Source organism: Mandrillus leucophaeus, unplaced genomic scaffold (genome assembly GCF_000951045.1).
Source record: "Mandrillus leucophaeus isolate KB7577 unplaced genomic scaffold, Mleu.le_1.0 Scaffold6, whole genome shotgun sequence".
NCBI lineage: Eukaryota > Metazoa > Chordata > Mammalia > Primates > Cercopithecidae > Mandrillus > Mandrillus leucophaeus.
The window spans coordinates 6,643,839-6,671,838 of NW_012106474.1; the positions used below are offsets into that span (position 1 = coordinate 6,643,839).

At 38.1% G+C, this 28,000-nt stretch overlaps 1 protein-coding gene across 1 annotated transcript in view; it reads left to right on the top strand.

Moving 5' to 3' along the window:
- The window catches only part of PDE10A (phosphodiesterase 10A), a 286,932-nt gene extending 265,454 nt beyond the window's left edge, over positions 1–21,478 (top strand). Inside the window, exons 19-22 of the mRNA XM_011999635.1 lie at positions 5,597–5,708; positions 9,854–9,934; positions 12,688–12,776; positions 15,641–21,478. Of these exons, the coding sequence (XP_011855025.1) occupies positions 5,597–5,708; positions 9,854–9,934; positions 12,688–12,776; positions 15,641–15,743 (385 nt within the window). The 3' untranslated portion in view covers positions 15,744–21,478. The remainder of the gene's footprint in view (positions 1–5,596; positions 5,709–9,853; positions 9,935–12,687; positions 12,777–15,640) is intronic.
- The last annotated feature ends 6,522 nt before the right edge of the window (positions 21,479–28,000 follow it).

Here is a 28,000-nt window from a genome sequence, read left to right on the forward strand (position 1 = left end):
CCAAAGTCACTTCCACAGTTTCATGTATCTTTATAGCAGCACCTAACTCTCTGCAGTACCAATTTACTGTATTAGTCTATTTTTCTCGTGCTGCTATGAAGAAATACCCAAGACTGGGTAATTTATAAAGGAAAGAGGTTTAATTAACTCACAGTTCAGCATGTCTGGGGAGGTCTCAGGAGACTTACAGTTGTGGCAGAAGGGGAAGGTAACACATCCTTCTTCACGTGGCAGCAGGAGAGAGAAAAATGAGTGCCCAGCAAAGGGGGAAGCCCCTTATAAAACCATCAGCTCTTGTGAAAACTAACTCCCATCACAAAACAAGAAGGGGAAAACTGCCCCCCATGATTCAGTTATCTCCACCTCATCCCTCCCACAACATCTGGAGATAATGGGAACTACAATTTAAGATGAGATTTGGGTGGGGGACAACTATATCAGACAGTTTAAATCTAGCTTATGAAAGGGGATTCGCTAGTAACAGAAAAGATAGAGGAAATATAATGCAGGGCCACCAATCATCTGTGAACTGCTTGATTTCTGCACTGAAATTTCCCTTCAAAGAGCTTTTCCTGACTACAACTAAAAGCAAATGTCATATCTGGAAACCAGCTCTGAACTCAAGCCAAGCGTAGGCAAAAGTCGAGTTATTATTTTTTGTTGAAATTAGCAAGCATGGTCTCGTTATGGCTAAATAGAACCAGGTATAGTCTTGCCTAAGGACCATTTCAGCAAATTCAGAAAAGACCATAGTGCGTTTTAGGCTATCATATCAGGTAAAAGTATCCTTTTAAGTATTAAGATGACAAATTTGGAAGTTGTTGGTAGTTTTTAAAATTTTTACTGTCATGTATTTCATGCAGGAACTGCCTTTCTTAAACACAAATTGTAAAGATAAACTAATTTCATAATTTGAAATCGTGGCTTAAAAATCATAATTTGTCTTATTTTTGTTATCTTTCTAAAATGAAAATGTTTATTCTCTTAGTCCCAGATAATATTTGTACCCTTCAAAAGCAATCCCTTTGCTCCACTTCCCTTGAAGTCTTTTCTTAATTTAGATGTACATGCACGTCAAAGAAAGGGTACAGTATTAAACACTTAAACAATTCTTTGTTAATTCTTCAAATAATTCAGAAATAAAACTTGAAAAGTTCTATATTTTTACATAGCTATTGCTGTGTGCTTTGAAGAAGAACAAATGTGTCTATGTGATGTGTGATCTGATATATATATATATATATATACACACACACACACACACACACACTGTAATGTGATTTCTTTAGCATTTCCCAAATGAGGCAGCAGCCTCCAGCCTTTACCTGCTCTAGGACTGTAAGTGCATAAAGGACTCCCTGTGTGAGGAATGTTTGATGTTTCAACTGAAGAACCTGAAATGTGGGGAACCGAAGTTCTAAAGCAAGATCACTGATGTTCCCATTTAATTTAAAGTTATGTATGGTACTCTGTGAGACCATGTAAAGTTGTTAACTCTAGGAATCATACAAGAATTCTGGTATTAACTTGAATAACAGCAGTTTCCTCTGTGGCAGTCATTTACCTAAGATTCATTTTCCATTCGTTTATAGTTTCTTTCTCTCTCTGTGATGGAGAAAAATGTATTTTTAAAAGAAGCAACATATTTCTGTAACAGAAAAATGTATTTTTAAAAGAAGCAATATATTTAGGGTTTTATTAACTTAAGATTTTAGAACTTAAATTTAAAGTATATTTTAGTGAGATAATTACTATATCATGTTTATACTTATATGAAAGTTATTTATGCCATTGGAAACAGTAAGATTCTAAAATATTTTCTATGATTTTGAGTATGCAGCTGTTCAAATAATACTTTTAGAAAAACTGTATTATCCTCAGGCTAGCTTAATATTTAATAAATTAGTCAAAATAGGTCACATTTTGATGAAAGTATAGTGATTATTATAGATGTGATTTAAATTACTCAACCCAATGATTTAAAACCCCTTGAAAATGAGTTTAAAAGCAAGATAAAAAAAGCTTTAAGATGATCATTTAGAGAAAAAGAGAATTGAACCTAGTTTCTTTTCAAATTCTATGCATGACTTTATTTTAAAGTAAAATAATTAAAATGAGGCTAGATGGCAGCTTCTAAACAAAACATCCACTGTACATCCCCCACATGTTTGCTGTCTAGTTAACCACTTGATAACACTTAACCACTCTTAACAGTTAAAATTAAAACTACCTCATAACAGAATTCTGGTCTTTGCTTATACATCAGTATACTTTTGAATACAGAAATTCAAAAGAAATTTCAAATAATCATTATAAAATTAGAGAATGTGTGTTTCTCCTTCTTTTCCAACAAAATAGTATATCCTTGGCTGGCCAGGTTTACAGAGTGTGTGGCATGGGATTGGGGGCAGTGTGGGAGGGCTGGGCTTTCTTCTTGCCCATCGGTAACTCATCTGAAGTACTGCAGGCTATGTGGTCTGTTTTGCCTTCCTTTGGTAAAGTTCTGTGATTCCATGATCTTCTGATGTGGGAAGAAAATCTTGAAATAGGATGATGCTGAGAAGGCAAACCTGCACACTGGGGAGAGGTGCCCACTTCTTTCAGGTTGGAATATCTGCACACCTGTGATAGACCCTGTGCTCTTTATCTACTCCACTTGATCTGGAATAATTAATATATGAAGGGGAGAATGGGGGAAAAGGAAAGGAAGATGGGAGAGAGAGATGCCTTGTCTTTATAACTCTTACAGGTGTTAATAATTTGCATTTGGCTCTGCCTCTAATGTCTGGATTCCTCCTACTCCCCCATCCCACTACTGTCACCATAATTCAAGCTGCCCTCACCTCTCATCTGAACTACTGTAGTGTTCTCCTGAGTGATCACTCCGAACCTGCCCTTCCCTCTTCACGGGTCTGTAAGTCATCTCCACCCAGCAGACCTGAGTGATCCTCTTTAATACCTGTATCAGGCCACTCCTCTGGGAAAAGCCACCAAGATTTTACCGTCAAACTTGGAATAAAAGTTAAACTCCTATCTTGTCTCCAGCCTGTTTCTCCAAACTTAACTACATTCCATGTTTCACCTCACTCAGTGTGTCGTAGCAAGAATGGCACTTCTTTTTGTTCTTCAGACCTGCCTTGCTTGTTTCCACATTAGGACTTCACATGCACTTCTCTCTGCTGGACCTTCCAGATCTTCACGTGGTAGCCTCCCTTTATTTATTTACTTATTTATTTATTTATTTTTTTTTTTTTATTTATTTATTTTTTACCCAGCACTTGCTTCATGAAACTTTTGACCTGTTGATTGTCTGCCTTGCCCTACTAGAACGTTATTAACCTGAGAACAGGGTCTGTTTGGTTCTTTGCTGTAACTGCCTGATACATGCAGGCATTCAAAACTTTTGCGGGTAAATGAACGTAGTTAAACCTTCTAATATTATGTGACTAAGAATCGTTTTATAGGAGTTGTGTTGGGCTCTTCTTCACTGTTTTTAGTGACTAGGTTATATGAACTCACACCAAGAGTAGGCTTAGCATGGACATGATCCCTTTCACAAATGGTTATTAAAGCACATTTGGAGTTAAGGATCTATCCCAGTTAGCAGTCAGTTCTACATTCCATTCATGCATAGAAATAAAATGTTGATTCCAATTGATAGTTCTGTACAGCCATGGCCATCTAACTGGTTTGGAATTGGGAGTAAAAAATGAGTAATTATATTTATTAAAGACGTTTGATGCCAAATTTCTAATCTGTTTTATTTTTTGTGCTTTGTCTAAGTAATTTTGACAGTGAAATCTAAATAACTATTTTACAATCCTTTCAATCCTTATATTGGCAACCTTATGTTGGGAATAATTTCTAGTGAGAAAATTGCTTTCATGTATTTTAGAATACCCAGTTCTGTTGACATTTCTTTTGTTTTACAGATTTATGAAAGTGTTTTTGGAATAAACCTTATTAGATTATTTACCATGATAAACTGATTATTATGGCAAATATAAATTAGTGAGATTGAATTATTTTAAACATATGAAATATATGTAAACGGTAGTGTTTCACAATCGATTTGTGTTTAAGTGAATTTACCTGTTGAAAAAAAAAAGGTCATATATTCATTACTTTAAAAGTCCAAATCCAAAAATATTCTTCAAGCCACAAAGTTCTTGGAAACTACCTCATTAAGAAAATTTTACAGTTCCCTGATCAGTGTAAGGATAAATCTTCACATGGCATCTATTTGGGGTTACAGGAAGGGTATGCATAAATCTAACCAATGTTTGTAAAGTGATTTAGTCTAACCTGTAAGAGACCTGATACCCTCTTGAAATGTGCCCGTACAAAAAGTAAGGTGGTAAAGCTGATGATTACTTAAATGGGCTAAAGGAAGCGAGCTGATGGAAAATAAAGAACTCTGTGATGGATGGTATCATAAGAATCAGGGTATTCCGGGTATCCAAACATCTTAGCTTGAGCTAAGATGTGCTAAGAGCACTCCCAGAGCAGAGTCTCTGCCAAATTGACAGATAAATGCTCCTAATGTGCTGTCTGCCCAGGTCAAGACAGGCTCAGGAGCTAGGGCAGGACTGTGCCCACAGATGGAGAATGTGGACCTAGAAGAGGTAAGGCAGTGGTTAACAGCAGGGGATTGCTTATACTCATTAGAATTGAGATAGGAGCTAGAAATAAGAGCATCGTCTCACTCATTACACACTTTTATATCCTTGTTGATAATTCGTCTTTTAAAATTATGTAATTTGCTTTATAAAAGGTAAAGTTGTACATTACACTTTCTTAATTACTACCACTTAATTATTCTGTTAAGTATAGACTTCACTTAGGGTAGCCACATATCACTAGACCAAATCTATTCAAATTGTAGGGGATCTGTCTTTGATTTTTTTAAAGTGATTATTGTTCTTCAAGAGGAAAGATTAAACCAAGCCATATTTAGAAAATAAAGTCAGACATGGAGTACATAGTTACGAATGCAAGCAGCTGAAACGGGAAAAGTCATTTTGGTTGAAAGACTGGTGTTGAAAAGAAATATCTGCTAATAAGAAGCACAGTGGAGGCTGCACCCAGCTCACACACTCGCACGGGGAGAGCGAGGAACAAAGTTACACAGCTACCTCTTCCTCTGGCCTTGCCACAAATTCCTGTCCCTTTGGAAAAGTCATTTCTGTGCACCTAGACTTTGCTAATATAAAATGAAAGGATTGGGATAGATTTTCTCTTAAGACAGCTTCCCACTCTAAATTTCCAAAATTCAATGAGAATGAAAGCCTGGTCCATAGCCATAAAAGTGGGGATTTAGATGACAGCCTAGCCAAAGCTTACACTGTATTTGATTTCTTCAGTAGCATTGAGGCAACAGGAACATATGGGACTTGTGATAGAAATGACTCCCGTTCTTATGATTAAAATGACACTAATTTTTCATTCCATTTTACTGTCCTGGCTGTCACTTCTATGTGCTGTTTAATGAAGTAATACGTACTTAAACTTCATTCCTGAAATACAGAAGTCTTTCTAGTCCTTATTATAAATGTGCAAATGCTATGCTGACCAGTCTTATATTGTTGTGTTCTAGAGACCGTGTAATTGGTTTGATGATGACTGCCTGTGACCTTTGTTCTGTGACAAAACTGTGGCCCGTTACAAAATTGACGGCAAATGATATATATGCAGAATTCTGGGCTGAGGTATGTTCTTGATTCTTATATTGACATAGATGGTGAGGATAAATTAAATGTGTGGATAAATTGCTAAGAATACTTCAGTTGTTCATGTTGATAGTTATTTCAGAAAGCTCTGGTGAATGAGATACTGAAGGATTTAGCAGATACAAAGAGAGAATGATTGTTCTTTTACATATTACTTGCGTATGTGTCCAATTCTCTGAGCTCAACTGAAAGAGTTTAGGAACTTATTCACTGAACAGTGGTATAGTATAACAGTATTATATAAGTAGTATTCTTAACGGTAAAGTACTTAACAGCTGATCTTTCCTTCATTCATTCAATAAACATTACTGGCCATCTACTTTGGAGAAAGTACTCAGAGGGTCCCGTAATATGGGATATATCCGCCTGCAGCTAAAAATTCAGGAGAATAATTGTTTTGTACCATAGACATTGAGAATATGTAAATATAATCAATAGCTCAGCTGCAAATTATGTGTTCTGCAGAATGTGTGGAATGTTCACTCATAATACTGCTGAAACAACAAAAAATTACTTTTATTAGCACCTTTTCTTGATTTATCTAATTTATCAGTAATGTGTATTGTACTGCTCAATTTGCTTATGGAATTGTATGTAAGTAAGTAGAATTAATTCTCCGATCCAAATGAGTCACAAATACCTAGGCCTTTGCATATGCAAAAATTACTTTATGAAGAAAGCTGTAAATCTTTTGAGTACCTCTTCTGGTTTGAAGAAATAAAAGTAAATTTGGAGGACAAAGCAGCTGATAATTCCATCATATATCTCATTCATACCGAAGCATGTATGTAAAACATAAACAGCAAATCATTCAGCCACGAGTTTAGTGGGAAGAGTTTATCATGTTGAATTATTTCATAATAATAAAGCCAAAGTAGGTTTACTGTACGAGGATCACAGACCTTGAGTTGATTTTACTCCTGGCATGATTTCTCCAGAATGCCTTATACATCGCGTATGCATGGTCTCGCATGAGCTTTTTCTTTATTTTATTATGTATGTGTCAGAACCTAGTTACCATCAGACTGAAGTAGGAAGATTGATTGTGATGCACAGTTGACCCTTAAACAACACAGGTTTGAACTGTGTGAATCCCCTTATATGTAGATATCCACTATGTAAATATATTGGAAGATGTTTTGGAGATTTATGACAAAAATACAGAGCAACATACCCTAGAAATATTTTAAAAATTTAATTTAGGTATGCTGTAAGTGCATAAAATACATGTAGATACTAGTCAATTTTATCATTTACTACCATAAAATACATAAAAATGTATAAGTTAAAATTTATCAAAACTTATACACACACTTAGAGACTGTGGAGAGAAATGTAAACAAACAGATGCCGTGTTAAATCATAACTGCATAAAGTTAACTGTAGTGCATACATACGGCAGTACTGTAATAATTTTGCAGTGGCCTCCTTTTGCTATTATGGTGAGTTCAAGTGTTACGAGTATCCACTTAAAATGCTGTGTTTAAAACACTCTGATGCTAATCATCTCTGAGCCATTCGTCTCTCCAGTAAATTGTGTATCACAGTAAAAAGTGATATCTGGTGGTTCTTGCATGTTTTTCTTTTTTTTCTTTTTTTCTTTTTGAGACGGAGTCTTGCTCAGTCGCCAAGGCTGCAGGGCAGTGGCGCGATCTCGGCTCACTGCAATCTCCGCCTCCTGGGTTCACGCCATTCTCCTGCCTCAGCCTCCTGAGTAGCTGGGACTACAGGCACCCGCCACTACGCCCGGCTAATTTTTTTGTATTTTTAGTGGAGACGGGGTGCATGTTTTTCATTGTGTTTAGTGCAATACCGTAAGTCCTCCATAACACCATAGCACCTATACAGAGTTACACTAGGATGCTAGAAGTGCTCCCAAGAAGCAGAGAAAAGTCATGACATGACAAGAAAAAGTTGAGTTGCTTGATAGGTTCCCTAGATTGAAGTCTGCAGCTGTGGTTGCTGACATTTTAACATAAATGAATCCCGTGTAAGGATCACTGCAAAAAAAGAAAAATTCATGAAGCCATCACTGCAGCTATGCCAGCAGGAGCGAAAACCTTGCACTGTTTGTGAAATATCTTTTTATCTCATACTAAAAACGCACGTTTTGTGTAGGTACAGGATTGCTATGAGAAAGGCATAACCATAGACTGTAATATGATTTCTGTATTCTAGATGAATGTAGAAAACGTGCAGTTATCAAATGACAACTTAAAGCAAAAGGAAGGTGCAGGATTAAAAGCTGGAGAATTTAATGCCAAAATGTGACCAATCTGTAATGGAGATGTTTTTCCTTTATATTATTCCCTGGTTATTCAGTCCACAGATAATGATTCAGCTCTCTGCGTGCTCTTAGGTGCACGCAGGTTGAAGCCTTTCAGCAACCTCAATAGTCCACAGGAAGAAGCAGGAATACATTCGCCAAGTCCTGACAGTTGATCTCAGTATCTATAAAGTCCTGTCTCTTCCCTCCATCCTCACGATCCTTCCCCTCTTCAGATCATCACCAACTCATGCCTTGAGTACTGCCACTTTCTAACTGAATTCCTTGCCATTACCTTTTAGAATTTGTGCAGAAATCATTAATAATGTGGTCTTTGGTGCCAGGTTGCTTGAGATTCAAATTCTGCTTGGGCACTTGGTATTTAACCTCAGGCCAGTTTATGAGATAGGGATGATAATAATTCAGATTCCATCCGTACTGTGCTTCTGATCCCTTGTTGTAATACAGACCAAAATCATGACCTCCGTGTGGAGAGCCCCATGTGGCTGGCCCCCTGCCCACTGCTGTGCAGGCATATTCCCTGTCTCAGCCCCTAGCTGCCATTTAGGTCTTTGTTCCATGCAGTCTCTGCCTGGGGCATGCTCCTGCCCTCTGCATTCTGTGACAGCCTCAGATTGGCTCAGCCCTCCTAATTATAAGCATGGTCCGTAGCACTGGATTCTTTTCCTTTTTAGCATTTTTGTTTTGAGTACATATTCAAATCATTGTTTGTTTAAAAAGCTGTTTCCTTGTTGGACGTTTCAAGTCTTTGAGAGCGAGGGACTTAGTATGTCTCACTCACTTTGAATAGAGGAGCAAAAAGTTTGAGACCACTGATTTTAAATGTAAAGTGATAACGATGGAGCTGCAGCTATGCTTGACGTGGCTTTGCTTTGTCAGGACAAGTGCTTTGGTCCTGTACGTAAAAATACTCAATTATGGTTATAGTAATTTGTTTGTAGACCCTATTTTACCAAGTCTGGGAAGTTTCTAGGCTCTACTTCTGATTTCTAAAAACATGACTAGTGTTACTAAAATAATAAAGAATATGAGGGAAGAGTGGGAAGTTAGGAAAAAGATTCGGAAATCTTCAGGAAGAAGATTGTAGCAAGTTTTAACTTTAGCAAATAAATAAAAAGCAAGATAATTTCTAAAATCTTTAAAATGGGAACAGCGTATCCTAGAGTACTTCATGAGGATTAAATGAAGTAATATTTACAAATTACTTAGCTCAGTGCCTGCAGCATAGTGAATCTTTAGTAACTATTACGTATAACTGTAGGTTAATCTTTAGTAACTAACATAGTGAATCTTTAGTAACTATTACCTGTAACTGTAAGTGAATCTTTAGTAACTATTCCTATAATTGTAAGTTAAATGATATGTGTAGTTTGTTGTACTGCGTCTTTACTAGTACATTTTAGCAGAGTGTTGTTGTTTATTCTTCCTCTGTAAATATTCCTCTGGAAAGCCAAACATCACTGAGTTCCATGCCCTTGGAAGATCATTTGAAAGAGAGAAGGGCCTGGAGGTTATTCCATATCTTGTTACTGTCGTTTCTCCTCACTGTTCACTGTATCTCCTCTTATTATAACATTTATTTACTAACTTCTGCAAAATGAAACCAGTAATGATGGCTGGGATTCTGGTAATTCAGTAGTGGAGAAAATCAAGATAAAGTACAAAATAATGATACATTAAGTTTTTCATTATTTTGATTGTTTTTCCTTGAGTTAACAGCAACAAACATTATTTGTTTTGAAGAAAATTAATGAATAAAGGGAATATTTCAATAATATCAAAATTGTATAACAATTTGAAATTTGAGAAAGCATGACTTTCCCCCCATTCATCTTAGGGTGATGAAATGAAGAAATTGGGAATACAGCCTATTCCTATGATGGACAGAGACAAGAAGGATGAAGTCCCCCAAGGCCAGGTATGAATTATTAAAGTAAATTGTAATTGCTGAAGTCAAATAGTTTAAGATGGGCATAAAATCATACATGAATGGAAAGCATATGTCATCATATAATATGTTAAGGGAATGGGTTATTACAGGCAGATCTGGTGATTATTAATATGGAAACTTTAGAAATTTATCTTACAGGATTGAGAATTGGAAAAAGAACAGCTGTTTACACTGAATAATCACCTACTCAAATGAGCCTTCACTTCCTAAGACACTCAGGAAAGTAGATGCTAAAAGAGTTCATACTCTTAATCTGGGTTTGATGGCCAACTCCAACCACTGATTTTGGTCGCAAGGCTAAAAGCCACAGTGAGGAATCATGAGGGCCTGGCTGCCTTGTGGACTGGAAAGACTTAGTGCTCAGGGGACAGAAGCCAGGACCACTTGAAACTTTCTCCCTTTAGATGGAGTTTGGGGACAATAAGACCAAAGTTAGGAAATCTCTGTGGATTGAAAGAATTCATACTACCTTTGCCAGCACTCCTTTCTTCAGCTGCCATTGCAGTAAATAGGCTTTCTTTTCTGACTTGAAATAGAGGGGGTAGAAGATTTTGAATTGTTTTATTTTTAACAAGCAGAAAATATTTTGTCATTGGCTAAACAAAAATATTTTTGGAGAGTTACATTATAGATTTTGATTCAGGTTCATTTTTTCTGACAAATAATGCTTAGTACTTTAGTGCATTTTGTGTTTTGTCTCAACATAAATTGACATCAACTATCCTCTTTTCAGGTCATACTACATAATTTATGTTTGTTTTCCAATGTTTTGAGAGGTCTGTGCCTCGCTAGTTTTGCATGCGTGTATGTGTGGTGTAATGTATTTCTGAGAGTATGGTTTTTGTTAAGTATCTAATCTTCTAATGGCATAACAAGGAAGTTAGTCGTGGGCAAATAATTATGATACAGATAAGTTTAGAAAATGTTTCAAAAAATCCACAGGTTTTTGATAAGTTCTCAAATTTCCCTACTTTATTTAAAATTGATTTATACACAATTTAGGCAAGTCCACAGCCCACAGAGGGCACCAGTACAACAAAGAGACTGAATGAATGGCCATCGCCTCCACTCATGCCCCTGGCTAGGTTTTCTGATAGCGTGGGCACTTTTCCCTCTTGATTTGAAACGGATCCTGAATACCTATTGTGTTTGCTGTGGGTGTATTTGCAGTTTTTGTCACCTTTTACCACTGTTTATGGAATTTTCCCATATATGGAGTCACAGCTGTCAGTCATTCCTATTTGGTGTCTGCTTTTCATAATGTATTTGAGAAGTCCTTTCCCACCTTGAGAGTAAATATATTTGCCTATATTTTCTTTAGTTTCCTCTTTATTACTTTGCATTTGATTGATTAACTTGTTTGGAATGTGTCTTCTTGTATTATTTAAGATAGGGAGCTAAAGGTTTTTCCTTCCCAGTAGTTTACAGTCATCCCCACAGAAGGCATGGCATAGCTGGAAATTTCTCATTCATGCTGTCAGCAATATGGGTTTTGCTCTCGTGTTTTTAATTAAGATAATAGTTTGTTTTAGAATAGTTTGATTTTCATTTACAGCCTAATAAAGATTTAAAGAAAAAGTTCTATGATCAGTTAATATTCTACCAACCATATTGCTTCTAAATAGTTGATGACTGTGAAATTATTATTTGCCGTAATAATGAAATACTCTAATTTCTGATAATTAGTATCTTTTCTGGGACCTTCTGCCCCATGTCATCTGCTAAATATTCGAATAAGAAAGTCTCTGCATGAGCCATAAAGTTAAAAATGGAAATAACGCAGGTGCTATTCTAGTAAGAGTGTTATGACGATAGACTTTGTAACAGGAGAAAGCAAAAAGGAACCACATAAATTCTATCCTCCTGTATGCTTCAGTGCATATCACTGAAGTTCAGTACTTCGGAGAAATTGGTAAGCTGTGATTTGGGGTCACCTCATCTAGAGAGCTATTTATCTTGTACATGATGCAGCCACTTGGCCAGTGACTTATGTCTGGACAAGCTGTGTTATCTGGCTAAGAGTCACATATCTTTTACATCTGGTCTTTAGGTGGCCAGTCTTATTTGCACAGTGACCCAGAATTCCTAATGAAATATTCTCTGTGTATTGTTTAAAGTACGACAGATTTTTAAACTTTGAAATGTGATCTATTGAAAGAACAGTAAATGGGAAGAGCTATGATAAAACCAATGACATTTATTTGAGTTCAAGTAAGAGGGCTGGGAGGATGAGTAAAATATTGGGACACCACACAGGGCACCAAAGCCAAGAGTAGCAGACAAGCAGAAAGTACTGCTGCAAACCTGAGCATGAGGGCGGGAAGAGCCATATGTGCGGAAGAATCGCAGGCTTTATGTTGAAGTGTCTGCAGGAAAGCACTAAAGGTGATTGGAGATAACACAGCACTTGAATGATCAACTGACTGATCTATTAGCAGAATATCATTTAATGTACTTGGGTCTTAGATTTCAGTAGGTATTAACCTTTGTAATATGTTTTGAATCTTCATGTGTTTTATTTCTAGAATCCATTTTAATGCATTTTAAAATACAGTCTATAATAGTAGTCATGGAACCTAAATATCACATACAGCAAAACTAGAACATGTAATTTTATAATTAGGCCTCAGAAACAGAACCTTCACTGAAGAAATACAAATATCACTAGAATTGCTAATATGCACTTTTGTTTCTTGTCCGTGGTTTTCGCACGGAGGCAGCTTGGGTTCTACAATGCCGTAGCCATTCCCTGCTATACAACCCTTACCCAGATCCTCCCTCCCACGGAGCCTCTCCTTAAAGCATGCAGGTATGTACTATGGTTCGAGCTGTAACAATATTGTTTCTAAAATCACTGAGATCTGTATAGGATTTTTTTACTCCACTAGTGTGTTGTGGTCTGTGCGTCTGTCTAGGTATCGAGTTGTTGTGCTCAGGGGCTCGGGGCCTCCTTGCCTGGCTTCCCCAGGGGCGTGACTTCTCCCCTTTGGTTCAATTCTCCTGAAAGACGAGCCTCAGGCACCTTGGGTGCTCGGGCAGCTTCTTCTGGCCGCACTCTGAAGAGAGGGACAGTGGGAACAGGCTGGGGGCTGGGGCCAGACACAGTTCAGGGCCCAGATGACCCAGTGACTGGGAGAGTCTGTGTCTCGGTGTGGGAGGTCCTTCCTGCTTTCGTACGCCCACGTTCAGTCTGGGTGGGGTACCAGGTGTTTCTTTCAGAAAGGGCGTGTGTGTGGTTCTTGCAGGACCAGCTTGGTTTCAAGCCTTATGAGAGCTGCATCTGTGCTGAGGGGACCTTGTCCCTGGAGGTCCTCAGGCCTGGGATAGAAAGCCCTTGACCAGGCTGCCTCATTTTGCTAAGTGATACGTGGAGTCGGTCCTGCAAGAGGGGCTCCTGGCTCTCTTTACTCGTACAGCCACAACATGTCCCTAAGTAGTACGCTATGTGTATGTGAAGTGTCTGTTCATATCAAGTCCTTCATACACCAAAAAGGAGGAAGAAGTTTTTTTTTTATTATTGTTATTTTGCAGAGGACCCGCCCAATGCTGTTTTTAAAAAAGACAAGGCAGTGGTGTCTATTGAGGATGCCTGAGCAGGAAGAGACTGACGAGATCACACAGTTTGTTGTTTAAATGGAAGAAGGGGACCTTAAATTTTGGATAACCGCTTCGTCTTTAAGTCTTTCTCTCCTTCCAACAAGACATTGAAGCATCGTTATCTCTTCTAGATTCATATTTCTCCCTATTCCTTTCTTATCCTTTTAAAAGAGTGAACTCAGTTAAGAACCTTGGGTATTTTTAAAGATTTTCATTTTACTTTAAAAATTCCCTCTGAGGAAGTCAAAGGGTTATAGCCAGCAGCTGTGCATGTGGGTCTTTTCACGGCTCTGGGCCATGTTTTAACTACTTAGCTATAGCTCTGCCTGGGGTGGGTTGGAGTGGATGCCCTGCGGGAGGACGGAGGACAGACACTGGCCAGAGAGTTTTACACAAAACCAGAAACTTAATATACTCTTATCTTCTGCTGTTGAATTTTTTTTTCTACTTTTTTCAAGGAAAACAAGACTAATAGGCAATATTTAAAATTTTATATATATAATATAAGAAATGGTTTCTCCTTCCTCCCTGCTCCTGTGGAGATAAACGTAGCATCCCACCTTGTTTTGCTGAGCCTTAATTGACCTTACTCCCTGGTTAGTTTATTAAAATCTTACCTTATTACAAAAGCCTGAGTCATAATGGGCAATATGGAGTGTGAGGCCAGATCATTCTTGAGGGAATTAGGTTATAAAATTTTGTGCAAAATTAAAGAGAAAGTGGAATATCAATGTAAATTCAAAGATGTTGTTTAAATAAATACTAAGCAATCTTCAGAAGTCCTTTCCTGCCCAGAAATCCTGTGTGTTTTATGCCAGGTACTTGGAAGCCAGGGCATGAGTGCTGACTGCGTGTGCCCAGCACTGTAGGGAGCTATGGAGGTGCCTTCCTTGTGGAACTCTGAGAACACGGTGTCCACTGTGTGGGCAGCTCTGCCTCATTCCTGCTTCAGTATACTTGGCTGGACCACATAACCTCTTAAAGGCCATTTTAATCTTATTAACGCTTAAAAAGTTTATGATGTATCCTCAGTGTTCAAGGAAACATACCAAAATTAGTGTATGGCTTTTTCCAATATATCGGAAGTCTCTAGGGTCTGGAAAAATAATACCTCATGATATGTTACAAAAGTTAAAAGAGCCACACTTTTCAGTTATATTTTAGGGTTTTGTCTGTCTGAATGTGTCTTAGAATGTTTGCTAAAAGAAATTGGAGAGAATTGTAAAACTGTGTCTCATAGGAGTTTTGTATTTCGCAATGCCAAGATTGCCATGTGACTTTACACAGGAATGTGGCCAAGAGTTCTTCCGGGGTAGCCGTGTAGAGGAAGATGGTTTTGCAGCGATTTGGCTAAGAGCTCTGCCGGGGTAACTGTGGGGAGTAAGATGATGGTTTTGCAGTGGTTGTGATCACACAGTTAGAGAAGATTATGATGCCTGTGACACTTGAATTACAGACACTGAGAGAGAAAGATTAGAGGACTCGAGAAATGAGACTGCCTTGGGTGAGGACTTACCAGAGCACTAGCATGGTTTTACTATAACAAGAAAATTTCAGAAGTTTGTGCCAGATGTAACTTAGGATGACTTTGTACATGTGACACACTGCTCAGAATAAGAGCAAGTGTAAGATGGTGAGGTTTAGGCCTCCTGGGAGACGCTCTGTCGACACTTCTTAGTAGGAAGGTCCCTGTTGTCACCGAGTGTTCCTACTGCTCTGGGACCTCCTCCTTTCCATGATCCTGCATATTCCTCAGTATTAAAACCTAGAGCTCTTTCCCTGTTCAAGTTAATCCTTTCTAAGAAAGGACGTATGCTGAGCCCTAGCATTTCTGCTGCGTTCGCGGTCCAGAGCGGGTGGACCAAGGTGCCCCTGACCCTCTGGCGCCTCTGAATCTCTTTCCTGAGCAGCCATCACAGGAGCCCGCCTGGCCACATCATGCTGGTAACCATGTCGGAGGGCCCCACACAATGCCGTTGTGCAGGGCTATGCCACAGGACTGTTTGGTTAGTTTTCAAGACAAAGTCCAGAAATCCTTTATTCAGCTTCCCCTGAAACTGCATCTTTTATCCCTAGGGATAATCTCAATCAGTGGGAGAAGGTGATTCGAGGGGAGGAGACTGCAACCTGGATTTCATCCCCGTCCGTGGCTCAGAAGGCAGCTGCATCTGAAGATTGAGCACTGGTCACCCCGACACACTGTCCCACCTACAGATCATCTTGCTTCTTTGACATTTTTTTCCTTTTTTGGGGGGGGGGGTGAGGGGAATCTATACCTGGTAACTGGGTGCAAACCTCTTCAGGAAGGTAACATCAAGTAAATAAGTCAAGCAGAGGACTTCCTGCCAGTCTCTTCTGTGGGGCATCGTAGACACTGAGTAACCAGGACCACCCCCGTGTTCAGAAATCAGCTGGCCAAGTGACTCCATTTGACTTGCAAACCAGCCTTTTCTAATAGGCTAATATTGCTGAGGCCTTAAAGGAAATGGACAAAAATTCTTCAGAAGGGGTACTTTTCCATTGTATCTTTCTAATAAGGGTTTAACATGGTACTATTATGGTATTGTACTTGGGCTTTCACATCAATGTTGCTTTGATGTTGTTGGTTATAAATAGGAATTTTTACACATTACTATTGTGAATGGTGAATGTTCATGTACGACCTACTTGTAATTAACTTGAGTTGTAGTCCACAGCCTCAGGACAAATGTCATTGAGGTTACAGGGTAAGAAATGATGGCAAAACGTCAGACTCTTATTTCAGAGCTTCATGAATTTAGTTAGACTAAACATAATTCTTTAAGTTAAAACTAAAGGGCTGAGATGAATAAATTTAACACTGAAACAAATAGATTTCCTGTCCTTTTGAGAAGAGATGAGGTATACCTTACAATAAATCTCAGAACTTCAAGTAGCAGTTCAAAAGATGTCAGTTTTTAAAATTGTTTTTGTTGTCGTCTTGGCAGTTTTACTGAACCCTTTGCATAAAGAACAAAATAAAAGCAAGGCATCACAATTTTTTGAATGGACAAGTCTTATGGACATAAAGGGTGCATTTTTCATAATGATTCCTTCATAGTTTCACTTTGTGTCATTGCAGAATTTTAGATTCTCATTCACAACGAAAGATGAATTCTAAACATTGTTTAATTAAAGTACCATACATTTCTCTTTTAAACATCAAACCATAAAATGTGTCCTTTGTAATTGTACTCTGACCTGCTGCAGTCACCTCTCATTTATCTCTTTCCACATGCTGCACGGTCATATTTCATGAGCTTTCTGTCCATAGCACAGACACAGAAGCAGAAAGCAGTACAATCATGTTGGACCTTCTTTCTGTTCTCTTTACTCGTCTCACAGATCAAATCACTCCATAGAAGTCTGTGGATTTCGATGGTTTCTTCTATACAGCTTTTTGGTTGACTAGTATTACTATACAATGTAAGTGTTTTGAAAAATACAAAAGTAATACTCTGCACTTCTTCCTACAAAGATTATAAAGCAGTCACTTCTGGTGCATATTAATACTTTAAAGATTTTCAGCACAATGGCACAGTAATCTCCAAACCTGAATTAGACAGAGACTCACTCAGGAAGTGACAGGCCAATCATAACAACATATTCACGTTTCATGTGGCAGGAAACTGGAATATCAGTTTGAATAAAATGGAAAAATATGCTTCTACATATTTACTACCATAGGCATTTTGTTCATATGAGCCTGGTTTGTGCCAAATTAAATCAGAGGCTTCTACAACATGGTTTATTTATGTTGTGGCAGAGTTGGCTCTACATAAGCACTGTTCTTATTTTAAAATTAACACTATGTGTTCAGTTTTCTTGTGGGCTTCTGAAAGTTGCCATCTTCCCTACGTGGAGCTCCATTTGCTATTTTCATTATACACTATGAGGTAAAATGTAATAACGAAAGAGATAGAAATACCACTGTGGCTAGATATATATACACACACATATATATATGGATGGATGTAATATATGTAGAACACACACATAGATGTATATAGGATGCACACTCATGTATGTAAACATACATATACATATGTGTATATATGATACATACACATACACACACGCACGAGAGACAGAAGGAAAGAGGAAGAGAGAAGCAAACATGTAGGAAAAAATATAAATCAACCCCATTCTCCCATTCTTTAAGAGCAATGATTTTTCTTGACGGAAAATGCATATTACTTGACAGTTGACAAGAAAGTGTCATTTTTGTGTTAGTGTATTCATATAACTGCATTTGAACAAGATAAATATTTTTCTGCATACAAATTTATGAAGCTGGATTCTACCAAATACAACTTTAGTCACAAAAGTTAATTTAGTTATCTAATTTAACTTGGAGACTGAATTTCAGGAAGGGATATAAATTATTTAAGATTATTGTTTAATTACAAGAATTTTAAAAGAATGTATGAATTCTGTTTTTTAATATAGAAAATAATTATGGCGGTAGGAATCTCATGGCTACATTTACATTTTTAGGTTATTACAGAAAATTCTCTTAATTTATTATGGTCAAGTGTATTATGTAATCTCTATTTAGAACAGTTTCCCAAAGGAATGTGATTGGATTTACTGGTTGGTTAATTTCTTGTGAAATATTGTCGTAATAGAAGCACAGCATGAACAAAAGACTGTATTCTGATGTAAACTGTCAATACTGCTTTTACCATGTGTCAGATTTACTTAGTAATCACAGATTTACCTAAAATAAAAGGACTCGGGATGCAGTGATATTTAGTTAATAATTTGTTTTGGAAAACATGCAGTTAGGAGTATTTTTGTATTTTGTCAGATGTTTAGGAGACAGACTTTTGAGTTCTGTTTCTTGTCCTTTTCCCAGATCTTTTCTTAAAAGAACAATGTGACACCAGAAGCCAAGAGATGGTTTTTACTAACAACAGCTTTGATGAGTTCCTATTAAGGTCGTATTGTGTATTGTGCCAAATTTTCCACCCAGTATAAATTTAGTAACCAGCTACGAGCATATGTAGGATATTCAATTTGCAGACACTTATATTGGTTATGTTGGTTTATAATAGACAAGTTTTATGGTCATATGCAATTATTCCATTATCTTTTTGGACACAGTGAATGTGTTTTTTAGCTGAAAATGTCCTTGGAAACATAAATGCCTGCCAATACCATGAAATATTGAATTCAGGCAATGTGAATTAATTAATTAGAAAAGGGTCAAAGGAAATACAATGGATGTGGAAACTAATTCTAAAAAATAGCTGTATTAATAGGGCAAAGCCTCTGGTCCATTTCCCAGCTGTACTTCTCTCTAAGAGGTGTATGAAAAACCCATCTTGCAAAAGAGACCAAAATATTAGACACAATCGTTCCCATTCCTGACTCTTCAATGGAAAAGGAAGGTACAGATGTTTACAGTGGTGCCCCAGGTGACTCGTTCTCCACACAACAAAAACAACTAATTGGAAACTACATTTGTTCAATATAGGTTTCCTCTTTTTTGGCATGCTTTTTAGATTTTTTTCATTTTGTAAAATCTCAGTTAATTTTTCTTTATTGGTATGTTTGTGTATACGAGACATGTTTGTACAGGATATAAATAGATGCATCAATCCTTAGATACCTGGGTTTTTTAATAGGTTTAGGTTTGGGTATTGTGTTTCTTGTCTTTTAACTCGAAATTAAGGTTTGAGCTTTAATAGGACTAAATTATTCACCTGCCTTGGCCTGTGCCTTTATTTTAAATACTGCAATTTTAATTCTTCATTCATGTATTTATTATTTTGCTTTTCTTGCTTAACTATAATTGAAAATATTTACAGGAACTCACAGTTCATTTTATCAAGTTGAATGAATAGGATCATCCTCTCCTCATCAGATTTCTGTCCTTTATTTGACTTCATTGACATATACCCTGGTGACTATAACCAGCGAACTGTTCAGATTCAGTCTTTTCGGCAAGAACTTCAGAGAACTGTGACATTGGTTATGATATGATATTTTGGGAGTTTCAGGTACCTAAGCATGATTTTTAAAATCACTTCTGTCTTTACATATTTCAAACATATGTTTGCTTTTGACACTTTGCAGATTTTATTTAGGATTTAATTCTTTAAAGACTGTATTTATTTAGTCACTATAATGAATCTCTTCTATTGCAAGTATTGAGCTGATTTTTAAATGATGTAAAATGTAGATCAGCCAAGTATGTCATCCATTAGAGTTTCCCCATGCTTTCAGCGCATGGCCGTGAGATCTTGACATGTGCATCAGTATTTAGCCAATACATATTTTGCTGGCTTCTTTAACCATTTATATTGTTTAAATTAGTAATATCCAATGCAGTGCACACTTTTTTGTCTTTTTTCCAACGGAATATTTTGGTTGTCTGAAACATTGGATGCATTTTATATGATAAAAATAGCAAGAAAAATTTAAAAAGTGTCAACGGTGTGCTGGTTCTAAATTAAGAAGATAGAACAAAGAGAAAGACATTAATGTTACCCAAGAAATACATTTAACATCCAAAGAAGCAATGATGTCCTCACTTGGTGTTTCTCTTCTCAACCCAGCAATGGAGAGCAGGGCTTGCGAAGCCATACAGAGCCCACCTGCCCTTTCCTGCAACTGGGAGAAAACTAATCAATGGCACGCAGAGCCAGGTGTGGCCCTGTGAGGCAAAGGATAATGTCACCTCAGGACCAAGGTGGAAACTTACAGCTGAATCCAGGGCTTACTAAGTAGGGAAGTCAGTTTACACATTTCAGTTTTCCTCTGATGTCTCTGAGGTACTGTGTATTTGCAGAAGTTTAAGTAGAAGGGTTTTGTTTCTATTGTAAATTAAGCTCTAAAAGTGTATTATCTAACCCTCTAGCCCACCTGAAATATTATATCATGGGCGTTACAGCCTTTGTCTTTTTCTTTATTCACCTTAATACCCAGTCCTATGCTGTATCTCCAATAGCCTATATAAATGACATATAGGAATATTATTTTCCATATGATCTGTCGTATGGTGTATATGCTATGTGTTCATTTCATGTGCAAGTTGAGAGTGTAATAGATTTACCCAGAGAAGGTGTTTCTATACAATGCCCCTACCTATTTGAAATTACATGCTTGCCCAACACACTGTGAAATAGTTACCAAAATTTGTACAAATGCAGCATCTTCATTCTTCCTGAGAAGACAAGATGGCTTTCTTTACATGACTATATGAACAAAAGAGATCCTAGATCCATATGTAGCTAAGGCATCTGAGAGTTTGCTGTTGATAATCTTGCTGACCAAAAACTACTGGAGAGTAATACAGGTTATATGCTGTCAAAATTACAATGCTCATAAAGAACTGACTTGTAGAGTCAATGAACCTGTGTCCAGAATTTTAATAGGCTCTCTGTTGGAAGGAGAAAGAATTTCAAGTTAACGGTATCTAACTTTATCATAGTTGATAAGTTAGTAAATTTTAAAAAATGATTTTATATGTATGACAAAAATCTTTGTAAAATGCGCAAGTGCAATAATTTAAAGAGGTCTTAACTTTGCATTTATAAATTATAAATATTGTACATGTGTGTAATTTTTTCATGTATTCATTTGCAGTCTTTGTATTTAAAAAACACTGTTATGTTTGTATAATAGAACAGTAATCATTTATTATAACCTAGGCAAGTTGTAAATAAATTCATAATTCAAACAGCCAGTATATATGCATATATGAGTGTTATATTGCAAAATCTTTGTTTTACTTACATGGTTAAAGCAGCAAGAATTCTTTTGTTGATATGTAATTATACACATAAAATATATATATATGTATGATACATGAAATATATTTAGAAATGTTCATAATTTTAATGGATATCATTTGGTGTGAATAATTGAATACAGAGTTTTTAAAATATCTTTCACGTATATCACTTGCTCTCATTTGTGGGGAAGATAATAGACATTTCACAAAAGGTCATTTGAAAACACTCTAGGCCTTGTTTGCCTAGAAAACACCAAGTTTACATTGAATTAACGTGTTTTGTTTGCTTCACCTATTTTCTACCAGACAGCACAAGGCAGTATAAAATGCTAAATGTTATGATTTACTAACTCGGAGTCCATTCTGTAATTTTAAAGATTCAGATAGTGTGTAGGGAGCCCGTGGTGCTGCAGTGATGGCTTCAGGTTACTGAGCCAGCAGCCCTGAGTGCCAACCCGCAGGCTCCCCTGGGAGCTTCCCTGGCCCTCAGAGTCTTTGTGTCAACAACGCAAATACACACTCACTAAAAGCACACCCTCCTGAAAAGAGAAGTGCTGGGCAAAACGCAGTGGTGCATGTGTGTTTATGTGTACATGTTGGGATTCTTTCTTCTATAGGAAAACACATTCAGGCCTAAAACTTCACATACTGTGTACACAGTGATAAGTATACTCATGATCTTTAAAACTCTGGGTAAAGAAATTATGTTTTCATTTTGACTATCTCTGCTTGCCATCAAATGAGTAGGCAAATGATAAATATGTAAGACCAAAAAGTTAAATTTTATTCCCTGATCCTCCCTAACCTTAAACATATTAGAGCTAAATGTGAGAGGCTTAAACATATGAGTGTCCATAGCCTCGTGAATTAGAAGGAAAAGGAATTCTTCTCCAATACCAAACTCTTACTAATGGAATGCCCTACGGATGCATAGCACTATACATATAGTAGACAGGATTTTTGTTAAATATTCATTTCCTGTGAAACAAAATGCTGAGCTAAAAATAAATTTCATGAGCTAATATATCCATAAAGTTATTTAGTAATTCAAGTTGCAGATGGGCACTCTGTAAAGCTGATCTGAATTTGAATCCTCGTCTTAACTGTGCATACCTTTGATTTTTCCATCAACTGTAATGCAACAGTGTTGAGGAGAGTAAAATTTCTCCATCACATGCATTTCCTAATGCAAGAAGAATCCTCAAAAGCAACACTTATCAAACAAACATCTATTCAACAGGCATTTTATTAGGCACCTAGTTTGTGGAAGGAAAGAATGGAAGGAGAAGAGATTAGAAGGAGAGGACAGGATGTCATGTTTCTGTAGGGTTGGCCCTCACACCTTCATCTTGCCAAAGACAAAGTCACTTAGCCATGGATTCCTGTGCACTTGTGCCTTTCCGTAAGGACTGTTTTCATGATCATAGTTACTGCAGTCTGGATGGGAAAGCACGCATTTAAAGACCTGAAGATCTCAGATATTTAATTACAATTTTTAATTTCAAAAACCCGCAATTGATTCAATTCTCGTAAGAGGAAACTGAGCTTGATGAGACAGAAACCAGACAGAAGCATGCCCCTGCATGTCTACAGCTTTTTCCTCTCCCACACCCTTCGCCCACTATCAGAAATAAAAAAACGCCTTCCACTGCAGATCTAGACGTTTCCTCGACTGTGAAGAGCAAAGGATAGTGACTAGAAGAATCAAATCAGGAATTTATTTGAAATATCAACTTCAAAATTCTTAGCTGGTAGTTGTATATATTCAGATAATGTCTAGCTTTTTTGATGTCTATGTCACTAATTAGAACTCCTGCTCAAAAGGATGACCTTAGAGCATGGTAAGTCATCATTAAAAAGAAAACAGATTCAAACATTTTAACATACAGAATGACTAAGGTATACAAACAAATTCATATGCATTAAGAAAACGTTTACCTGCTTTACTTTGCATCACCTAAAAAAGCAAAGTATCAGACCACCCTGATTCCTAAGTCTCCTGCATAACAGGATTATGCCTGTGAAATCAGGAATGTTAGGGATTGGACTGAGAGGTCATGGGTACAATCTCCCATCAGCCAATGCAAAATCCCTTACTTGCCATTTCTGATAGATACTCATTCAACAAACCACACCTGAGTTGGAAAACATTCTACCGTGAGGCAAAACAGACCACTGGTTGACAGCTGCAGTTGCCAGGAAGTTCTATCCAAAGTTGGACTGAATCCTGTTGCTTTATGATCTTTGTTCCAACATGCTAGTTCTGAGCTTGCAGCCACACAGAGAAGTCCACTTCCTTTGCACCTGACAATCTTCCAGTTAATTGCAGAAGGCTATCATGCCTCCTCATGCTGAACCTCATCTTTTTTAATTGCTTTAAAATAGAAGTTGGCTAAGGCGCCTGCAGTATTCTTGACATTCTCCCTTGAGAAAAGTGCCAGCAACCTGCTACTGGGCCCTTCCTTACTACAGAATAGCACATTGCGGAAGTGCCTCACCTGGCACTCAGGTGACCTCCTACCTGCCATGGCCTGTGGCTCAGTCCTGGGGAAGTCACACCGTTCCTTGAGCATCCCATGTCCTTTAGAGAATGTCACATACAATTCTCTCTACTGGGGTGACTTTACTCTGATTTCTGTTGGTTCAATTCATTCTTGAAAACATAAATTTGAGAATCTCCTCGAGAGCCTGTTTCTGCCGGTCAGTGATGTGTCCCCAGAATGTACTCCCTTGACCCCCCTTCATGATGAAATGGGGCTGTGATGTGCACCCTGCCCAGGCGGAAATAATAGAGGTTAACATCTATTCAGCACTTACTATTTGCAGGCACTCTTGCGTCCTACTCATCCAAACTCAATCTCATAACAATTCTGTGAATTACGTGTAAGAGGGCCCCTCTTTTAAAAATCAGAAAAATGAAATGCAGAGCGGTTCAGTAGCTGGTAAATGAGGATGTAGGGGTACGCACCTGAGCCCACCGAGGCTCTGAGACTCCATCTGTAAGCTCTGTGATGTCCTGAAATGCTCCTTGCTTCAGTGCCTGTTGGTAAACGTTGCATCTTGACTAAAGTAAGGCACATAAAACATTCAAGTTATCAGTCAAGATCCTTGTCCCAAAGCATCGAGTTCTTCATGAGCAATGCTCCTTCCTCTTCACTCCTTGCCTGGATGGATGCAAGAGTAGGAAGTCTGAGAGAAAGAAACAAACAGCATTCCACTTTTCTTTCTCAAAATATAATTTGGAAATTCACAGTAGATGAAGTATTGGGAGAAGTTTTCGTATTTACAAGCTAACCATCTGGCTTAAACAAGATGTTTTCAGGAGCCCCCAGCAATGAGGGTTGCCTGAACTGAGGAAGGAAGGAATGTGAGGAAGAAGGCAATTCACAACAGGCTGCCTCCAAAAAGAGGCCCAGCCCTGCTCTCCCCCAAGGTGGGAACCGTGGGGATAGAAAGTCAGGGCAGAAAACCCCCAGAGCAGGTGCGCAGACTCTAACCCAGAGGCTCCTTGTGCCTGATTTTGTTCTAGAGCTCAGAGCCTGTGGTACATCCCAAAGTTCCATGAACGGTCCTACATGGCAGGGGACAGAAATGACCAAGAGCGGAGGTGACCAGGTGCACCAAGTCTGACGGCCAGCTCTGTGCAGGCAGTGGCCCCAAAGGGAATCAGCTTATGGTTATGACATGGGGTCCAGTTCTTCATGGCCACAATGCCATGGGTTTGAGGTCCAACGGGGTCACACTGCCTCAGTGAACACTGGCCCAGATAAGCATACGCTGACACAGAGTACATCAGTGAGGACAGGTGGCAGAGGCCAGAGCCAGCAAGGGCCTTGCAATGGCAGTCATATGGGCAGCACAGCAAGGCAAGGGCCCTTAACTTACTCCTGCTCCAAAGTCCACATTCAACCTCCAACTTCCCCAAACTCACACCTAAAACTCAGGCGGGAGAAGAATGTGGGAAAAGGCTTTTAAATGATTTAAAAACCTAAATGAATTCGAGAAGCAGTGAGTTTAGAGAATTTTCCTGAACATGATGACTGTATTAAATTTCTTGCATTAGATAAATTAGGAATTCAAATCAAATTAAACAGAGAAATTAGGAATTCAAGGCAAGTTATATAGTTCTAGAAGAGTAGTTATTTTTTTTTTTTTACACTTGCATTTGATACCAGTGAATTCTATATTTGCTATACAGGTGTAGCCAATTCTGCCTCTCCCATTCTTGGTTCTAGTAGCTTAGAGATTTCTTTAACTTGAAGCTGGTGACTGGTGACTATGCAATGGGAATGACACAGAATTTACTGTAGAGTTAATATGTAAGTACATGCATTACAGTATTGAGTCACAGCAAGGTGCTATTCGTGTATTATCAGTGGCTAATTTTTCCACAGTAAAGGAATTGCTAATTTTTCTTTGTAAGAATTGCTTTTCCTTCAGAAGAAAAGTGCTACACCTATCCAATGATTCAACAGCCTAGTAACTTTGCATTAGTTTGTTTTCACACTGCTAATAAAGCCATACCCGAGACTGAGTAATTTATACAGGAAAAAGGTTTAATGGACTCACAGTTCCACATGCCTGAGAAGGCCTCATAATCATGGCAGAAGGCAAGGAGGAGCAAGTCATGTCTTACATGGATGGTAACATGCAAAGAGAGAGCTTGTCCAGGGAACTCCCGTTTTTAAAACCATCAGATCTTGTGAGACTCATTCACTATCACTAGAACAGTGCAGGAAACACCCGCCCTTATAATGCAATCACCCCCCACTGGGTTCCTCCCATGACACATGGGAATTGTGGGAATTACAATTCAAGATGAGATTTGTGTGGGGACACAGCCAAACCATATCAACCTTCATGGTCCATTTGAATCTAACCAGGTGTATTAGCTTTCTCTTACTCTCTCTCTCTCTCTATATATATATGCACACACATATATTATATATATATGTGTATATAACATACATATTATGTGTGTGTGTGTATATATATATAGAGAGAGAGAGAGTAAGAGAGTAAGAGTAATAACATACATATTATATATGTGTGTGTGTGTGTGTATATATATATAGAGAGAGAGAGTATATATATATAGTCTGGGATCTCTGGAGACAGAGAGAGAGAGAGAAAGAGAGTGAGATGTATTATAAAGAATTGGCTCACACAATCACAGAGGCTGAGGAGTCTCATGATCTGCCATCCATGAACTGGAGCCCCAGGAAAGCTGCTGGGAGAAGTTCTAATCTGAGTCCAAAGGCCTAAGAGTCAGAGAACCAACAGTGTGATTTCCAGTCCAAAAGCCAGAAAGGAGTGATGTCTGAGCTGTAGCAGAGAGCAGATTGTCTCCTGTTCCTCCTTTTGTTCTATTAAGGGCTACTAACAGACTGACTGGGGCCAGCACATGGGATGGCAACCTGCTTTACTCGTTCTACCTGTTAGGGTCTGAGTGTTTGTGACCCCTTTGGAAAAGATTCATGTGCTGAACTATCATCCCCAATGCAATAGTATTTGGAGGAGAAGCATTAGGATGGTAATTATGTCATGATAATAGAGCTCATAAGACCAGGCCAGAGAGCTAGCTCACTCTATTTCTGTCATGTGAGGATACAGGGAGAGGTCAGATGTCTGCAGTCCAGAAGTGGACCCTCCCTGGCACTGGACCATGATGGTATGGTGGTATCCTGACCTCTGGCTTCCAGCCCACGGAGCCGTGAGAAATGTATTTCTGTAACTGATGAGCCACACTGTTTATGGTATTTTTGTTACAGCAGTCCGAGCTGATAAAGACATTACTCATTCAAACATTAATCTCATCCAGAGGCACCCTCACAGGCACACCCAGAATAATATTTAACCAAATATTTGGGCACCCTGTAGTCCAGTCAAGTTGATGTGTGAAATTCACCACCACACCAGGGATGCTGCTCTCTTCTGCCAGGATACTTACTGTTATCTGTAAAATAATTTTCAATTCACAAAGTCTTCCTTGGACACATGGTCTTTAATAATGATGTCTGTTTTGTCTTTGGGTTTTTTGGTTTTTTTTTTTTTTCTTGCTTCTTTTGCATTCCTCCAATGTGTTTAGCAGAAACCCAGCTGCCCAATTTCCTTGCTTCATAGGACATGGCATTTTGTGCTGCAGCTCTGCCGGTGGGCCAGTTGCCTTGTCTTTTGTCTGCCTATAATTTCCTCAGCTGTAGGGAATACATAACAAGCCTCACTGTATCCCAGACACCAGGCATCCAGCCATGCACAACAGGAATTAAAAACTCTGCTGTCAAAGATTGTGTGTTCTTGAGTAGAATGACAGATGATGAACATGCAATAATTATGTAAAGTGTCAGGTGATGGCAACAGCAATGAAAAAAATAGGGCAAGGGAAGGGACAGAGGCTGATGGACAGTGGTAGACACCTCTGACGGATGAGATGGCATTTTAGCAGAAACCGCCCAAGTGACCGTGAGGTCTGCAACTACTTCTTAGCTATGACAACAATGCTACAAGTAACAAAAGAAAAAATAAGACAGAGTTCACTAAAATTAAAATCCTTTGTGAGTTAAAGGAACCCATCAAAAAGTAAAAAGCGAACTCATAGACAGGGAGGAAATATCTGCAAATCCTGTATGTGATAAAGGACTCATATCCAAAATATATACAGAGCTCTCACAGACATA